Genomic DNA, 15,974 nt, shown 5'->3' with positions numbered 1-15,974 from the left:
AACAGATGTGTCTCTTCATTTGCTTTCCTATAAACACCCAGTAAGCTTCTCAATATAGAAGTGCATCAACCATATGGTGGAGAGGGCAAGGGCATTTATTCCAGTCCCTCCCTGCAAAGAGGCAGGTTATGATTTTCCTGCTAACTAAACTATTCATTTTATGCAATAAGTATTCTCAAGGAAAAGTTAACGCCAACCTACTAAGCAAGTAGTAGATGGTGCAGAAAAGGTTACTAATAAAGTCCAGAAGAGTTAGTGTTCAAAATGGCACATGTAAACGTACAAGCAATCCTCAATATCAGTCAGCCTAAAGAGCCCATCATCTGAACAATGAGAGGGAGCAAACTGCACAAGAAAGAATCCAGCACTGAAGAAATCAATTTGTTAGGAGTGACAGATGTCTGCAACAGCAGACAATTATAAATGTTCTGGGACTGCCTCCTTGGAAAATTTAAAAATAAAAAGACATCTCTTTACCTGTGCAGCAAATTGCCTAGCTTCTTCCAAGTGTGCTTCTGAAGGAAACTGATTAGTAAAGGAAGATCCATCTGGGAGACGGAACTGAATCCTTGCTATAGCACTGTGGGAGACAGTTCACATTTAGTCAGTGCATCCATTCTCTGGCAAGTGTTTCTAGGATTTCAGCATGGTAGAATTCAAATACATAAAAGAGTTACTTCAATTCAGATAACTGTTCAGGAGAGATCCACAGCCTTGAGAGAGGTATGTAGCAAAGACCCCCAGGCCGACATTACAACTAAGACTGTTAAATCGCACCATAAATAGTAATTCAAGGAATTAATGCTGCAACAAAACGATAAGCCAGCCACAAAAATATCCATAAAACATGTAGCATTTTTGTTGCCAGTTTCCATCATGCCTCAAACTGAATGTGTGTCAGGGTAATCAAAGCCGAATCAAGACTCTGGCGCAATCCTGGCCCTGCAACTGTACCAGTCTTGATCCAGCCTGAGTGCAGTCCTGGGGCTGGGACTGAAATCAGCCGATTGTTGGTTCTGGTCCCAAGACCACTCTGGTTCGGTCAGGCTGTGGGTACCCAAATTTCAACCTGCTGGTGTAGGAGGAGACTGGGATCTTAGGCTCCCCCTGCACAGGCAAGCAGCAGGATCTGATCCCTGTTCTGAAAATCATGTGTCCTTCCATGAATGTGTGGCATGCCAAGAGGTGTGATCGTCTGGATCACGGATCAGGTCCCATTGTGCCATTACATAAACCTGTGCCAGCAGCCAAAGAATGCAAATTAGCTAACATTACTTACCATACACAAAGATGAGGTAGCTGCTGGAGGAGCTCCAATATGTTGCCTTTTGGAGGTACGAAGGAACAGAGGGACAACTAGGCCTACCCTAACCTTCACGCTCTAGGTTGGGGAAAAGCAAGGACATCCTGGACGCAGCCCTGGTCTCTGGCCCAGTGAATTATTTTGAGCAGCCATGTTCAGTTTTTGTCTATGTGGGACACAAGTAGCTGGAGTGGAATCCATGAAGATATTCTTTAAATTACACCTGGTAAAAGGAACCGTCTTTCCTTCTTTATGCATGGCTTTAGCAGACAGGAAAGTGCGACTTTCACTATTCTTCTTCTTAGATTCAATTCCGAGAACACATGCTTTACCACAACTGGGGATCCAGACAAGATGCTTACACAAGCATTTTCAGGAAGTTTACTGCAGTTGCGAGCACCAGTAGAGAGAAAGCTATTGTGTTCTTAACAGCATTATCTAGATCTGCTCTCAGTAAGCTAAACAACCCAGCAATAAGAATGAAAGGTGCATTAGCAGTACTCCAAATGTGGGAAATATCCTGAAACATACTAATGTAGACAGCAAAAGGGACTGCTAGGCTGCAAATTCAGGAAAGGGAAGAAGATCCTAGAATTCACAGAAAGTTTGGCAAGTCCGCTATCATTTTACATACTGATGAGTAAGGACAGGAGGCAAATAAGGACAGCCAGGAAAAATACAGGATCAGTGTGATAATAAAACTACTATCAAGCTGCATCTGATAATGTTTCCTCTTCGATGTCCCCAAAAACATGGCAGAACACTCACCTCCTTTCCTTTTGAGATGCTTCCTTCCTTGCTTCTATTTCAGCCTGCTTAGCTTGGAGAGCTGCAGCCTTGGCAGCTTCTGCTTCTTCCTTATTCTTTGCAAAGCGAGCTGCTCTTTCAGCACGATCCTTTAAAAGGACCAAACAGAAAACTGAACTTCTACCATAATCTGTGTTAAGAAAAAATAACTACTACAACCTGCAATTAACACTCAAATGCATTTGGCTTGAAAAGATCATAAGGAAAAAAAACCAAGCTGACAGCCAAGCTTTTCTGTGTCTTATTACTGTTTGAAAAGCTATTTACCTTCTGCTGAGTACCAGAATCTAAATTCAATTTCTGCATGTAAAAGACAAATTTTGGTAGAACTAAGTCAATCACAAGATTTACCAGCAATTTTGTATACCTAATTTCAGTGTTAAAAAGCAAACACATGTGTAAGAGTGCAGATCACAAATATATTGAGAGGTATCACTGAAAGGGCATTTTCAATATAGTAAATTATTGTTATTAAAGAAACCAAACATGCAAAGTTGTTATAATACAAGCCTTTAGAGACTTCAAAGGGAAATAACAGAAGAACCTTGAATATTGCACTGTAAAAGAAAATGTTTATTTCTGAACAGCTTAAGTTTATTTTGTCAACACAGAAGTTTTAGCACTGACCCTGAAAGGAATAAGGCAGTGCAGGATCCACCTACACAAAGCTAATTTTAAGCCTGGGGATTTAAGAATCATGGATTTGAAACAAAGGTACAATATGATCACATACTGATGGGCAATAGTTCTTACAGCTTTACCTCTGGTAAGTCTTAGGGAAAACCCTCCATTATTTTACTTTTTAAAATTTTAAGGAGATACATAGATCTACAACCCCGTAATTGTATTTGTAATGATAAAAAGGCTAGTTGATAAGCCTACTGGCAAATGCAAGGAGTGCGAACTAGCCAGTTCCTTCTCAACAAAATCCCCTCCAAAATCCTTTTAATTTACCATATTCCTAATTTTACTAGCACCAATTCAAAATCTAGTATGTTAGTGCTGCTCAATCCCATTTTTATACTCCAAAAAACTTGTTCTGGCCCATGTCACATGCTAACACCATTTCTATCTGGTATTTCAGGAAAAGGAGCTTATTGTTTATTGTGTTTGGTGCATATAGACACACAGTAGTTTATTTTGTAATTAAAGAAAAAAGAAAAACATTCTGTGTCAAATCAAAACACTGGATCCTTCTAAAATGTACATCCTAAGAATAATAGTTCCTATTACCTGAAAGCAAGCTCAGAAAAGCAAAATAAGGTCAGATGCATTAGAATCAGCTATCTTAAGTTTCCAGGATACTTAGGGTCCTTGCAAAGATTTAATAAACTCAAATCATGAGCTTACTTTATCCGTGTTTATAAGACCAAAAAACTCTACCATTGCAATCTGCTGTTTTATACGCTCTCTTGCTGCTTTTTCTTCCGCCTTCTCTCTGTTTCTTTCCTCTAACATTCGTTTTGTCAATTCTTCTTCTTGTCGTCTCTTGTACTCCAGCATCTCTTTCCCAGTTTTTCTTCGTTCAATTTCCTTTTTAATTTCTTTCTGAAGGGAACATAACTTGCATTAATGAAACAACAAAATATTTCTACAGACTGGAATGAAACTTGACTTAATAATGTTAGATGCCCCACTTGAAGACAGTGGGATTTCTATATAATTATGAATATTATTTTTTAAAGTGTTAGATAATGAAAGCACAACCAAAATAAAAAAGAAAAGCATAGCTAAGTGATAAATCTAGTTATATTTTACGTGTTCTTCCTCCTTCTTTTTCTCTTCTCGTCTTTCTTCAAGCTTTTTTGTTAGCCTATATAAAAAAAAAAACAACAAAAGACAAAAATACATTTAGAATTACAGCTTGGAGTATTTACATTTTATTTAACTTTTTGCTTTTATGGAATTAGCATTTAAAAAGATGTGATGATAAAACACCATCTAAAATTTTACAAAGAGGGAAAATGAGAATAACTATGAATTGTAATAAAGTGGGGCCATGGTAGCAACAGACTGAATTTAAAAATACATTTTGCCTTACGTGGTGACTCACCAATTAAGTTCCAATCTCCAATATTTTTAAGGTTATTAGTTTTATTATGCCTTCTATTAATCCCCATTAAGTGACTGAATAGCTTTGCAATCTTTTTCCAACCACTCCAAAAGTATTTCCTCTTTGACGCAGTGAGACGTAGTAAGGTATTTTGAATCCACTGTAAGGTGAATACAAAACTGGCCAAATCATCATGTCCAACAATTAGTCATCAATAGCACAATGTCTATTTAGGAAGAGGTATCAATTGGGGCTCCCCAGGGGTCTGTCCTGGGTCCAGCATTTTTTAATATCTTTACTAATGGATTTGGAGGTTGGGAGCGAGTACACACTTAGCAAATTTGCAGATGACACCAAGTCTGGGGAACGAAAGCTGGGCTGCGGTACTGCAGAGAAAGACCTGGGCTAGGGACAAAAGTTACAAATAAACTGGTTCAAGTGATGAGAAACTGGTTAAAACCTGTAACAGAACACAAGCTCAGTGCACATAAACCAGTTTCAAAATAGCTGAAACTGATTTAAGATAAACCTGGTTGAATGCGGTATCAGATTTAACTGATTTGGGTCAAACTGCTTTATGGAACTTCTGTCCCAGACCCCTTCCTGGTTTAAGTTAAATCACGAGTCCCCAAGCATTTTGCAGCCCTGGGCTGAGCTGTGCTGTCTGCTCCAGAGAGCAGGGCTAGCCCCACCTCTCTGCTCCCTAGCTGGAGCAGTGAGGGCTGGCTGGCAAGAGGTTGGGGGGGAGGGGGAGAAATCCCCCCCCCCCCCCCCGGGCAAGCCCCAGCTGGGGTCTGGGGCCAGGAAGCGGGGGTTAAACACCCATTCCCCTGCTCAAACTTACTGCTGGCTGAGACTGTGGACTACAAATCCCAGGGGCACCTGGAAGCAGGAAGGGGAAGTGATGAGCAACCCTGCAGAGTCCTGCTGCTGTAACTCTGGACTGCAAATCCCAGAGACCTCAGGGGCAGCAGGAAAAGAAAGTGAACACATAGCCAGAGAGCTGTGTTCTAGCACCCCCTGGCTTCTGGCCTGAGCCACTGCAGGCATGTGGCTGCATTTCCCGAGTCAAAAGTAGGCATCTGTTCACTTCTCTTTCAATTTAATCTGTGCAGTTTAGACCAGGGGTTGTCAGCCCTGGGTACGTGTACCCTCGTGGGTACTTTGAAAGGTCTCAGAGGGTAAGCACAGGTGAGTGGCAACGGAGTGCTGCCACCCCACACTGCTGCCTCACAAGCAGGGCTGGGGTGGGGTGAGGGCAGTGGCACGCCACTGCGGGCCAAACAGGCACCGCCCAGCCAGCTGGACACGGGGGAAGAAGCTTGAACGCAGCTGCCACCACCCCACACTGCCATTCCGTGTGCAACCGCTGCCACCCTCCCCCCGCCAGCTCCTCGACCATTGCTCAGAAAAGTTTGAAAACCCCTGGCTTAGACTAACCTGCAAAGACTGAACTGATTCAGCCTCAGGCTTTCTGACTGTCTGTACTTAGCCCTGTGGGTTACATTAGACCACGAGATGAATATGAGCCAACAGTATGTCCTTGCAAAAACAGGAGTGTCATTTGCAAGTCAAGGGAAGTGATTCTTCCACTTCATTTAGTATTCAAGGAATGTATTAAGCACATTAGTTCGGATGGAAAGTCCAAAGAAGTACAAACCTTTCCACTTTGACTGCAAGGTCATTCGCAGGCTGAAGATCAGTCACTCTCTCATCTGAAGAACTACTTGCATCTTGAGGCTGACTCGCCTGATCTGCACATGCTTTATCTTCAAGTTTTAAGGCACAGAAGAGGAAAAATAGGAGTCAGATTTACGATCGTAGAAAAGCTATAATGAAACCCCATTGTCACACTAGTTAATATCCTGGCCAGCTTCTGCCACCTTTTGTTGCAAACTATTGTTTAGCAAGCATATAAAGAAAATACATTACTAGAAAGGTCGATGACCCTCAAATTTGGGCCTAAGTTTTATGAAGATGATACTTGCATCATTTTTTAACTGTTACCTTACAAACATCATGTTTTACATATTACAAAGTAGTATTTGGCTCAGTGCACTCTCTGCAAGATGCACTCTGAGGGCATTATGATATCCAAAGGCCACGATGTCTTACCACCATTTATGTTAATTTTAAGAAATAACAAATCAGAGCATTAATATTTTGAAAGTATATTAGGTAGTGCTCATAAACATACTCATTAAAATTACCTGCAGAAGAGCTTACAGTCTCAGGTTGCATTGTACAAAGCTCATCTGCTCTGGAACGAACATTTTCTGAAGGGCTATTAGTCTGAAGAGAAGGACATGGAGCAGATGACTGACTCTCGTTTTCCAGTGCTTGATTTTTTACTGTGTGCATCTACGAAAGAAGAAAACAACTGCAGTAATAAAAGGATAACAAAATGCTGGTTATGTTCTTAGGCTTAAAACTCAAACCTCACCAACCCTTCTTCTCTCTGGAGGGCAGACAAGTCTTGTACACCTCAAGTACAGCAACTCATGAACATCGGAATACAAAAATAAGTGCTGATATTATCAATTCCTTCACATTATTTTTATCCTTTTTCTTATATAGTCTGACTGGAACAAAGATACAGGCATGGGTGGGATATGCCCATTGTCATAACATAGTATTAGTTTACTACTAATCACTTACATTGCTTTTAAAAGTTTAATTTGATACAAATGCTGGAAGCCATTTTGTTTTCTGACCCCTGCTAGCAGAGCCTAGGAGATAGCTTGGATTAAAATTTGTTTAAAGTAGTGGTGTCCAAGCTTTTTGCCCAGCGAGCTGGACTGGCAGTGCCCAGTATCTGCGTGCTGGATCCAGCCAGTGCTCGGGTAGCACAGCAGGCACTATCTGCCTGTGCACTGGAGGGAGGGGTGGGGCAGGCCAGCCCCAAAGCAACCCCACAGGGGAAAGGGATGTGATCTGGCCCCAACAGGGCAGGGGAAGGAGGCATTGCCCAGCCCCAATAGGGGTGGGGATAGGGGTGGGAAAGTGGGTGTAGCCCAGTCCCAAGGAAGGGTAAGGGACATGGCCCATACCTAAATCCACAAGCAGGGGTGGAGAGGCATGGCTTGGCCCCACAGGAGAGGGGCACATAACTTGCATCCCATCGGCCGTACAGAGCACGGAGGGGGGGTATTGTAGGGAATATTAATGGCCACTCTTCCCGTTGCCAAATGTATGGACCTGTGCAAAGCCCTGCGGACCAGATGCACTGGTTCCATAGTGCGCATATTTGGCCTGTGGTTGGGCACCCCTGATTTAGCACATCTATCTGTCTTGTGCAACTCTTAGGTAGATAGATTCCTCTCTGAAATTGTTTTATGTAACAGAAACAGCTTTCAAAATGTGTTATGACGTGAAAAGGGTTAAAACACTGTAAAAAAAAGGATAGGATCTAACAGCTTATGCACGCTCTAGACATACACTTGAATCCAGTGACCCTTGTTATCTTAAACTGGGGAAAGGCACAGACCTTAGGTTAGCATCTTACCAATAAAGCCAATTCATCAGCATTTGTTACCTGTTTCACTTTGTGGATTCTAGTGATAAGCTCCTCAGCAGAGAGACTGCCGGCAATTACTTCCAAGGGAACCCCATTGTCTCCTATGAAGAAACTGGATGGAACACACACTACAGGATCTGAATGGTAATTTGTAAAGGACAATACATGGGACGTAGTTTAAGCAACAAATTTAAAGGAAAGATGTACAAGTAAACCAAAAGAGGAAAATAAGGTATACATACAATTATGAAACAGTCCAGTCTTCCTACTCTGTTTCTGAAGTGATTTAAATTTGAATATTCTCTAACACAACATTTAGGAGGAAGTTATCAAGCATATCTTTGAATCAGTGTTTGTGAAAGAATTCATAAACGTCCCCAAGCAAAAGTACAAGATTATGTATGGATATGACAGAAAACCTGATTGTTTCTTGGAGGGGGGAAGAGGGGGAGAGAACCAAAACAAAAACTAATTTATGGTTTAATGTTAACCACAGAGAAATCCGTTCTGCAAATAACCAGCCAGCAGAGGATGGAGCATACCCAACGTAATACTAACATTTTGGTTGGATTTTAGTCAGAACATGCTGTAGAAAGACAAATCAAATAAAACGAAACACCAAGTGTTATTATACAACACTGAAGGCTGGTCTTGTAAGTCTCCACCATGAAGGATTGTTTGAGTTTTAAATAGTATGCTCTTTATTATGCATAACAGAGGTCCTCTGAATTTACACCTCTGTAACTGAAAGCAGAATTCAGCCCAAGTCCGACTTCTTTTGTTCTTCTCATCCTCCACGGCACATTCAAATTGTGAATTTCAAGTTTCATATTTAAAAGCTAATCATCAGTACTAGTAGACATCACCATACATAGTTTTTTGAGGCTGTGAATGGATTATTTTTAATAAAGTTAAAAAAAAAAAAAAAGAAGGAATCTTCTGTTTAGGGACATTATGCGGTCTATATACAGGAACATAGTAACAGCCACATGTGGTCAGAGAAATGACAATCTAGCCCAGCTTCCTGTCTTAAAAAACATCAAGTAGAATATGCCTCAGAGGAGAAGTGTAAGGAAAAGGCCAAGCACAGAATGATCGATACACACTCAATTACGTAGATTCACCTGAATAACTGATGGATGGTATATCACATAATGAGCAATTAGCTAGCTGTGTTAATTTGAAATCAGGCAGAAGGCAGGGTAGAATGGCATCTTATAGCATAATCAGTAGTCCTTTTACAGCATATGATGAAGTGAGCTTGGGCTTGCAAAAGCTTATGCTACATATATTTAGTCTATTCATACCATCTTTTTTCCTACAAAAGTCTCTGACCCAGTCAGATGCTAAGGTTCCACCTTGCCCTGCCATCTGTAGTTATACAGTAGTAGTCAACTATAACGTGAACTTATTTTAAAAGGATACAGATCTGTGAAAATTGTAGACATGTTTCACTGTACAAAACAAAAAGAGATGTTCAGCAGGGACTAACCATTTACATGGTCTACATCCTAGATTAAAGAGTTAACAAGCTCTCTTATCACATCACAAACTAAGTGACACACTACCACTGCACACAGCACTATTTAAATACCTGATACATTACTGAAGATGAACTTATATTACATTTTCTGACTGATGCTTTAGAAACATCCAGGAATTACTGCTATACTGACTACTTCGGCCAGGAATGAAGTCCACAATAGAAGATGGTTTAGAGAAAAAATGTTGAGCACAACAGAGTAAGCCACAACTGGTTTTGGATCTCTGATAGCACACGTCCAACTTACTGACAGCTTATAATATCTCATGAAATTTACATAAAACCCACTGAGTGCTGTAAAGTAACAGACGTTTTGACTAGAGTCAACAGGTGGCACAAAGAACGATGCTACATTTATGACCAACGTAACCAACAAAACACCCATGTATTTTTGTACTGTGTCTGCTATAATCACCACAGTGGCCCACCTCTGTTCTGGGTTTTTCTGTTGGGACAATGAGAACGTTAGTTTCTGAGAGTCATGCAAGTATCCCCAAGTAGTTTTCTACTAGACACTCCTGGAATACTTGCATTGTGTCTAATTTTATTACTTCATTATGGTTCTTCGCTTTCAAAAAAGAGAAAAAGCATCAACCTCACCTTGATTTGGCTGGTGCTAAAAATACAGTATCAGGAATGTAAATATGATATTCTATACAAAGGCGAAGAAAAAATTTCCATAATCTACTTTTTCTTCTACAGCTGCATCAAAACTACTGAGATCACTTAGAAAGTTTTGGAGCAGTTATTCCCAAACGATGGTCTGTAGATCACCAGTGGCCTGTGAGTCTATAAGTGATCCACTGACCCCAGCACTCATCTTTCCCCAGCTTTTCAATTACTGTTTGATGGTAAATTCCCTCTCAAAATGTCTCTCAAAGTCATTTGATGGTCCAAAAAGGTCAGGAGCCATTGTTTTACAGCAGCAGTAAGTAACTTTCTGGCTGCAGGCGTTAGAGAAGGATGCTAGGACTTGCCCACAGGAGATACTTTTCCCCACAGCCGCAAGAGGAGAGTGCCTGACCCCAAAGCCCAACATTCACAGGCCAGACCCAATGGTTCCGCAGGCCAGATTCCCAGACCCAAGGGTTTAGCAGGGCAGATCCAGTCCTAGAATGCCAGCCTCTGTTCCGGAGCAAGGAGGGCTATCTCCAAATCAGGTGTAAGGTCTTAAAAAACTAGGTATTCTTATTAATCTTCCTATTATTATTATTGACTGGAAAATACTGTACAAAATGTAAAGTATTAGAATGTGATCAAACCTTTTGGTATGAATTTTAATAGCAACAAAACCCTCCAAGGCTGCTTCAGTCACCTTCTCATCCTCCCAACTAGCAGCCATTTGCGTAGATTGTTCATCATCACCTACAAGACATAATACACGTAGAAAGTTAAAACACGCAACAAACTGAAAGTTTTATGATACTCTCAGAACTGTCTGGATCTGAAAGGGACTGCAAACTTCCTAAACTGAAGCTGATATTCTAAGTGATTTGAGATTTGCTCGAAGAATTTAAACTACAGATTTAAAACTACAGAACTCAAACCGGTCAGAAACAACCAAAAAGCCTAAAATGCAATAAATATTAGTAAGACACCTAATAATTTTTAGGGGGAAAAAGCCACAAGGAAGTTATTTTAATATATTATACCAACCTTGAAAATGTAATCTGTATTCTGTGAAATATGGTATATAGCAGAAGATGCATACAATCACTAATATGTTTTACATGTGCATTAAAGAGTCCTGAAGCATTTTAAAGCAAGTAGTCTGTACCAATTTGCTTAAAGTCAATTATTATATTTGGCAAAGATTTCTATTAGCTTGCCAAATTGTTCATCAAAAAATCTTTCTCCACAAACGAGTCTTATTTATTTAAATATTTTTTGCTATAGTTTAGAACAGGCAATTTACCACCCCATTTGCCTCCCAGAACCTAGCAAATCTAATATAGTATGATAATCATTGCGTGTAGTATGCATGGAGATTTACATTATGATTACTGCAACAGAAGACAAATTCATTATAGCTAATGCATCAAAACAGAAGTTTCTTTCATCTAGCACCTGGGTGCTCAACACAGCTGCCAAATTTCATAGATTCATAGATTGTAAGAAGGGACCACAATGGATCAGTGTCCAACCCCCTGCCCCTTGAAGGAAAGAGGACCGAGGTCAGATGACCCCAGCCAGGTGGGGTCCCTAAGGAGCCCAGCAAGCTCCATGGCTCTATAGGGAGCCCAGCAAGCCAGATAGGGCCCAACCCAGGCAAAGGGAGTGCAGGGCCTGATCCAGGCATTCAGGGGCCAAGCAGAGGCAGCCTGGTGATCAGCCCTGCACCACTCATCCAGCCTGTGGCCAGGAGGCTGAGCACTACCGATATTAGCAGACAGCAAATACAGTACTCATAAAACAATGCTGCTGCTAATCAGAAGTAACTCTGACTCTAAATTCTTGCTTACAGAAGACTACAATGTTCTAACCCTGAAAATTACCTGTTGGGAAAGTCTCATTTTTAATGATAAATAAATTAACTAGTTCTAGAAAATCTGGAGTAAATCCATTGAGGTTTTTTTCTTTTTTGGTTTGAGAGAAAATACTTTCACAGGGGTGCGAACATAAAGCGCATAAAGCTGTGGGTTGGAATGACTTACCTTGGTCAGAGACGGACACTAGGAGCCACTCATAGCCAGGGCTTCAAAATTAAGTAGGAATCAAGTACACAAGTATAGTATGGCATTGTCCCCATCACAGCCAGTTTCAGAAAAGTGGTTTTTTTTTTTAATTACTAAGGGAAAAGATTAAATCACCTACACTCAGTATGAGGAACTCAAAGCAATGTGCTGCTCCGAAGCATCATCCTTACATTGAGGGAAGTATGTTTAGAAACATAGGCTTAGAAAGGGCACCGGATTCAGCGGCCCAGGAAACCCTGTGTTGTAGGCTACCAATTACATAAGGAATCCTCAACATTGCCACTCCAAACACTCCTACAACAACAAGGGACAACGCCTGAAACCCTAAGAACCCCGTTTATCATACCCTAGTAAAAAGCAGGGTAAATGAGGGCACTGTCAATGTCTTCCCACTGCAATGATAGAGAAGTAGTTTCTCAATATATGCTCAGAAGTCCTTAGGAAAAAAAAAAAAAGACCATGCCTCATAGCAAAAGGACAGACATCCTCCACATCCTTGCCAATCTGAGATGCTTTAAAAAAAACCTTATATAAAGATAGCTTTAACGTAAGATATGTTAAAGCTCGGAGGTATCATCATGGAATAGGGACTATAACTTCTTGTTATAGACACTCTTTGACATAATACATACCTTTGTACAAAAGCTTTACAAATACGTCACAACAGGCGACGTATACTAGGGGCCCAATTTTATGGGTTCCCAGAGGCTCCTTTATAGATTAGTAAAGATTGAAGAAAACCATTCTACCCAATAGGACTCAGTGCTTAGTAGAAGGTCCCATTAAGCATCTCTGTGACACTTAGTTGCAGTTCTCAAAAAAATGTGGATTTGTGTCTCCAGAGAGAATGTCCTTGTTAATAGCAGTATATGAAAAGGAAAGGTAACAGACCTGATTACTTATGTATCAGCTCTCTCATCTCTCTGCAAGTTTGTGTACTCAAACTCTCTAAAAAAGTGCAGCGTTAAGAAGTTAAACAAATAAAGGATATCAAACAACGAGAATGAGCCTTTTGTAGAAAACAATGATTAAATTGAGGCTTCCTGACCAGTGAATTCCTGAATCCACCCTGCTATGAACCTCTTGGCTTTTTGAAAGCGGGTATGAGCAACAGCTTCTTCCTTACTAAATTGCCTCAGCATTAAATAGAAAAATCCCAGTAAAAACAAAGACAACGCGTCAAAATGTTCCCAGGCTGAGATCCAATTTATACTCTCATTTCCAGTATTTATCTCAGTCTGCTGATGTACAAATACTGCAAACTTTTATGCACTGGGTTTTCACCATGTAGTACCATCTTTTTTTGCATGCAACATGTCCCAGATTATAATACAAATATTGTTTCTGAAAGGCACAACAAAGAAAAAAGCTCTTTCCTTGTAGTCAAACTCAGTCGCAGTTTTACTGACAGCCAAGCCTGCTCACCGGTTTAGTCCCTGTGGATCTCTGCAAATTCTATTTTCAACTAATAAATAGCAGAACTTGCTATTGCTGTATTCTCTACATATAATGTACACTCCAATTTCCAGCAGCTAGTTTTGGGAGAAGAGGCAAGTGTTGCATGTGAAAAAATACGGTACCTATCACATTAGTTAACACAATTTTCCTATTTAGCACTGGGACTATTTTATTCGCTGTTTTTCATCTCAAGTGCTACTGATAGCAGGTGTAATGCAAAAATTATATAACATTTCTACTTGTAAACACTGGAAGAAAGAGCTATACAATTATTTGATCTAGAAATATCTACCTTGTTCTCCTTTAACACCAGTGTACAGATTAGGGACAGAGGGCATTTATACACATGCTCCAGGAGTGGGGGGGGAGGGCACTAACTAGAGCAGCTCTGAGAGGCACTCTAATTAAAGCTCCCAGAGCATCTCGTGCATTAGCGTCCCCACGCTTAAAAATGGTGGTGGGAGTACTTTAACTAAAGCTTGTTGAATGCTGGAGTCACTTGAGTCTGCAGGAACAAGATGCTGGAGTCGGCTGGAGCGCAGTAATTACCTTGCTCCAGCAGACTCGATTAATGTAATTAATGCGCTGTAATTCCAGTGCGTTGGGGCAGTCTTGCTGTTTGTGTATAGTTGCCCAGAGGCTGCTAGTTTCCTAAGAGCCATCTGATATCACACTGCTGGCTCCTCTTCCTTGTTTGAAAATATTTAGATGCATGAATCAGGCTGCAAAATGATTCCTTTTCACCTCCCAGAAAGGACACATGCTTATCCTATTAAATTGCTAAAAATACCTAAATACTTGCTTAACATTAACTTCCTCTGGTAAACAAATGCTGCGGTTCCCAAAGTATTTTTGCGAGATCACAAATTGGTCATGACTCATGAGATTATTAACAATACACTCTATTAAGATGGGAATTCACAAATGAAAAAGTGGAAAACCTGTATTATATAAACGACGTCTCATGATACTTACTTTAAGGTCTGTGACCATAATTTAAATTAAATTGCTAAGTCATGTGTATTGTTGTTTACATAATCCTTTCCCATTTCAGAAGTAAAGTTAATCTAATATTTCCTACTGAATAATTGCGTCTTGAAATTTCTAACCCCCCTGCAAATATATAAAATAAGTATTGCATTATAAAACATCGAGTTAAAAAGGGAATTAAAAATTTACGCAACAGCATTCCAAACTGCTAAAAATATCTTGAGACCCCTGTCTGTTGGAGCTCTTCGGTTTCCAAGATGGGAAAAGCACCACTTCAGTATTTCTATAGCAGATGATCACAGCACTGGTATGGTCCAAATAGCGACTGCTCCTCTTTAGTGTGATTAATAAATACAGAGATCTACAGAGAGGAAGGATGTATGCATTCTCCATAATAGGCAAGGATGGCAGGAAACTGAAATATTCCCGATAACAGGTAAAGACCATTTAGCTTCTCAAGAATTGGTATTAACTGTCAAATATAGAGGTGCCCTGATACATCGGTCCATATTGTATCGGCACCAATAAAAGGAAAATTGACATGATCAATAATCAGCTTATTTTGTCTGATGTGGCCGAAAACGCTGCCAATAAATGCCGCGTGCATGCACACAGCCACAGTACGCATGGGGCCAGGAGTGCACCCCGGCAGCTTGCAGAGCAGCATCCAGCCAGTAAGTCTGTTGGGGGGGGGGGGAAGGGCCATGGGGGGAACAGATTGAGTCACTGTCCCCCCACCCCAACCTGAGTGAGGGAGGGAATGGGACTGGGGCAGGTGCTATGGAGCCGGAACAGGGAGGGGCATGGGACGTAGCCAGGGGTCATCTGGAGGGTGTGGGAGGCTCCTGCCACTGTACGGCGGGGAGGGGGGGGGGGGGGGGGGGGTGTGCCCCACCAGATTTGTCCAGGGGGCAAGGACGGCCTGCTGCTGTGCACTCAGGGCCAGACCTGTTCCAGTCTCCTCCCAGCAGCTGCACTCGGGCTGGATGGGTTGGGATGGGGTGGGTGGCTGCAGCACTGGGAGAGGGGTTGGGCGGGGGGGGCTAGAGCCACCCCAAAATTCACCATAGCCCCTCCCAGTGCTGCTTCTGCCCACCCCACCTGGCCCAAGCACAGTCACTGTGAAGAAGCTGGAGTAGCCCCAACCCCGAGCTTGCAGCGGTAGCCCACCCTCACCCCCCATGCCTCCCTTGAGAGTGAGTATAGTGGCAGGAGCCACCCCCTTGCCCCCAGATGAGCTGCTGGCTATGTCCTGCATCCTGGTCCACTCTGGCTGGGCAGTACCTGCCTCTGCCCCGCTCCCTCCTCACTCAAAGTCCTCACTGCGGGGACTTTGAGTCCGCCCTCCCCACCCCCAATTTACCAGCTGGATGCTGCTCTCCAAGCTGCTGGGCTGCATATCAGCAATTGGATTGGTACCGGTCAATATGGCTAGTCAATAATCAGCCATCATTATTGGCCCCAAATAATCTTTACTGATGCACCCCTAGTCAAATAGCTTAAATGTGTTGATTCCTGACTCCTTTATAATAAAATAAAACAATACTTAGTGGCTCTTAAGAAATGAGGAACTCATTATAGCCTAAAAATAAATTTCTCATTTCTTC

The 15,974-nt window shown here is 41.5% G+C and overlaps 1 protein-coding gene across 1 annotated transcript in view; it reads right to left on the bottom strand.

Annotated features, from left to right (window-relative positions):
- The window catches only part of UBXN4 (UBX domain protein 4), a 30,166-nt gene that overhangs the window by 3,981 nt on the left and 10,211 nt on the right, over positions 1–15,974 (bottom strand). The window contains exons 2-11 of the mRNA XM_006018400.2: positions 14,176–14,279; positions 10,486–10,631; positions 9,106–9,134; positions 7,699–7,817; positions 6,374–6,524; positions 5,824–5,932; positions 3,869–3,923; positions 3,494–3,658; positions 2,072–2,199; positions 478–580 (exon numbers count right to left, since the gene is read on the bottom strand). Coding sequence (XP_006018462.1) covers positions 478–580; positions 2,072–2,199; positions 3,494–3,658; positions 3,869–3,923; positions 5,824–5,932; positions 6,374–6,524; positions 7,699–7,817; positions 9,106–9,134; positions 10,486–10,631; positions 14,176–14,279 — 1,109 coding nt within the window. The remainder of the gene's footprint in view (positions 1–477; positions 581–2,071; positions 2,200–3,493; positions 3,659–3,868; positions 3,924–5,823; positions 5,933–6,373; positions 6,525–7,698; positions 7,818–9,105; positions 9,135–10,485; positions 10,632–14,175; positions 14,280–15,974) is intronic.

Source organism: Alligator sinensis, unplaced genomic scaffold, assembly GCF_000455745.1.
Source record: "Alligator sinensis unplaced genomic scaffold, ASM45574v1 scaffold277_1, whole genome shotgun sequence".
NCBI classification, from domain to species: Eukaryota; Metazoa; Chordata; order Crocodylia; family Alligatoridae; genus Alligator; species Alligator sinensis.
Note: the sequence above shows the minus strand (reverse complement) of the source record. Positions and strands in the feature narration are given on the sequence as shown.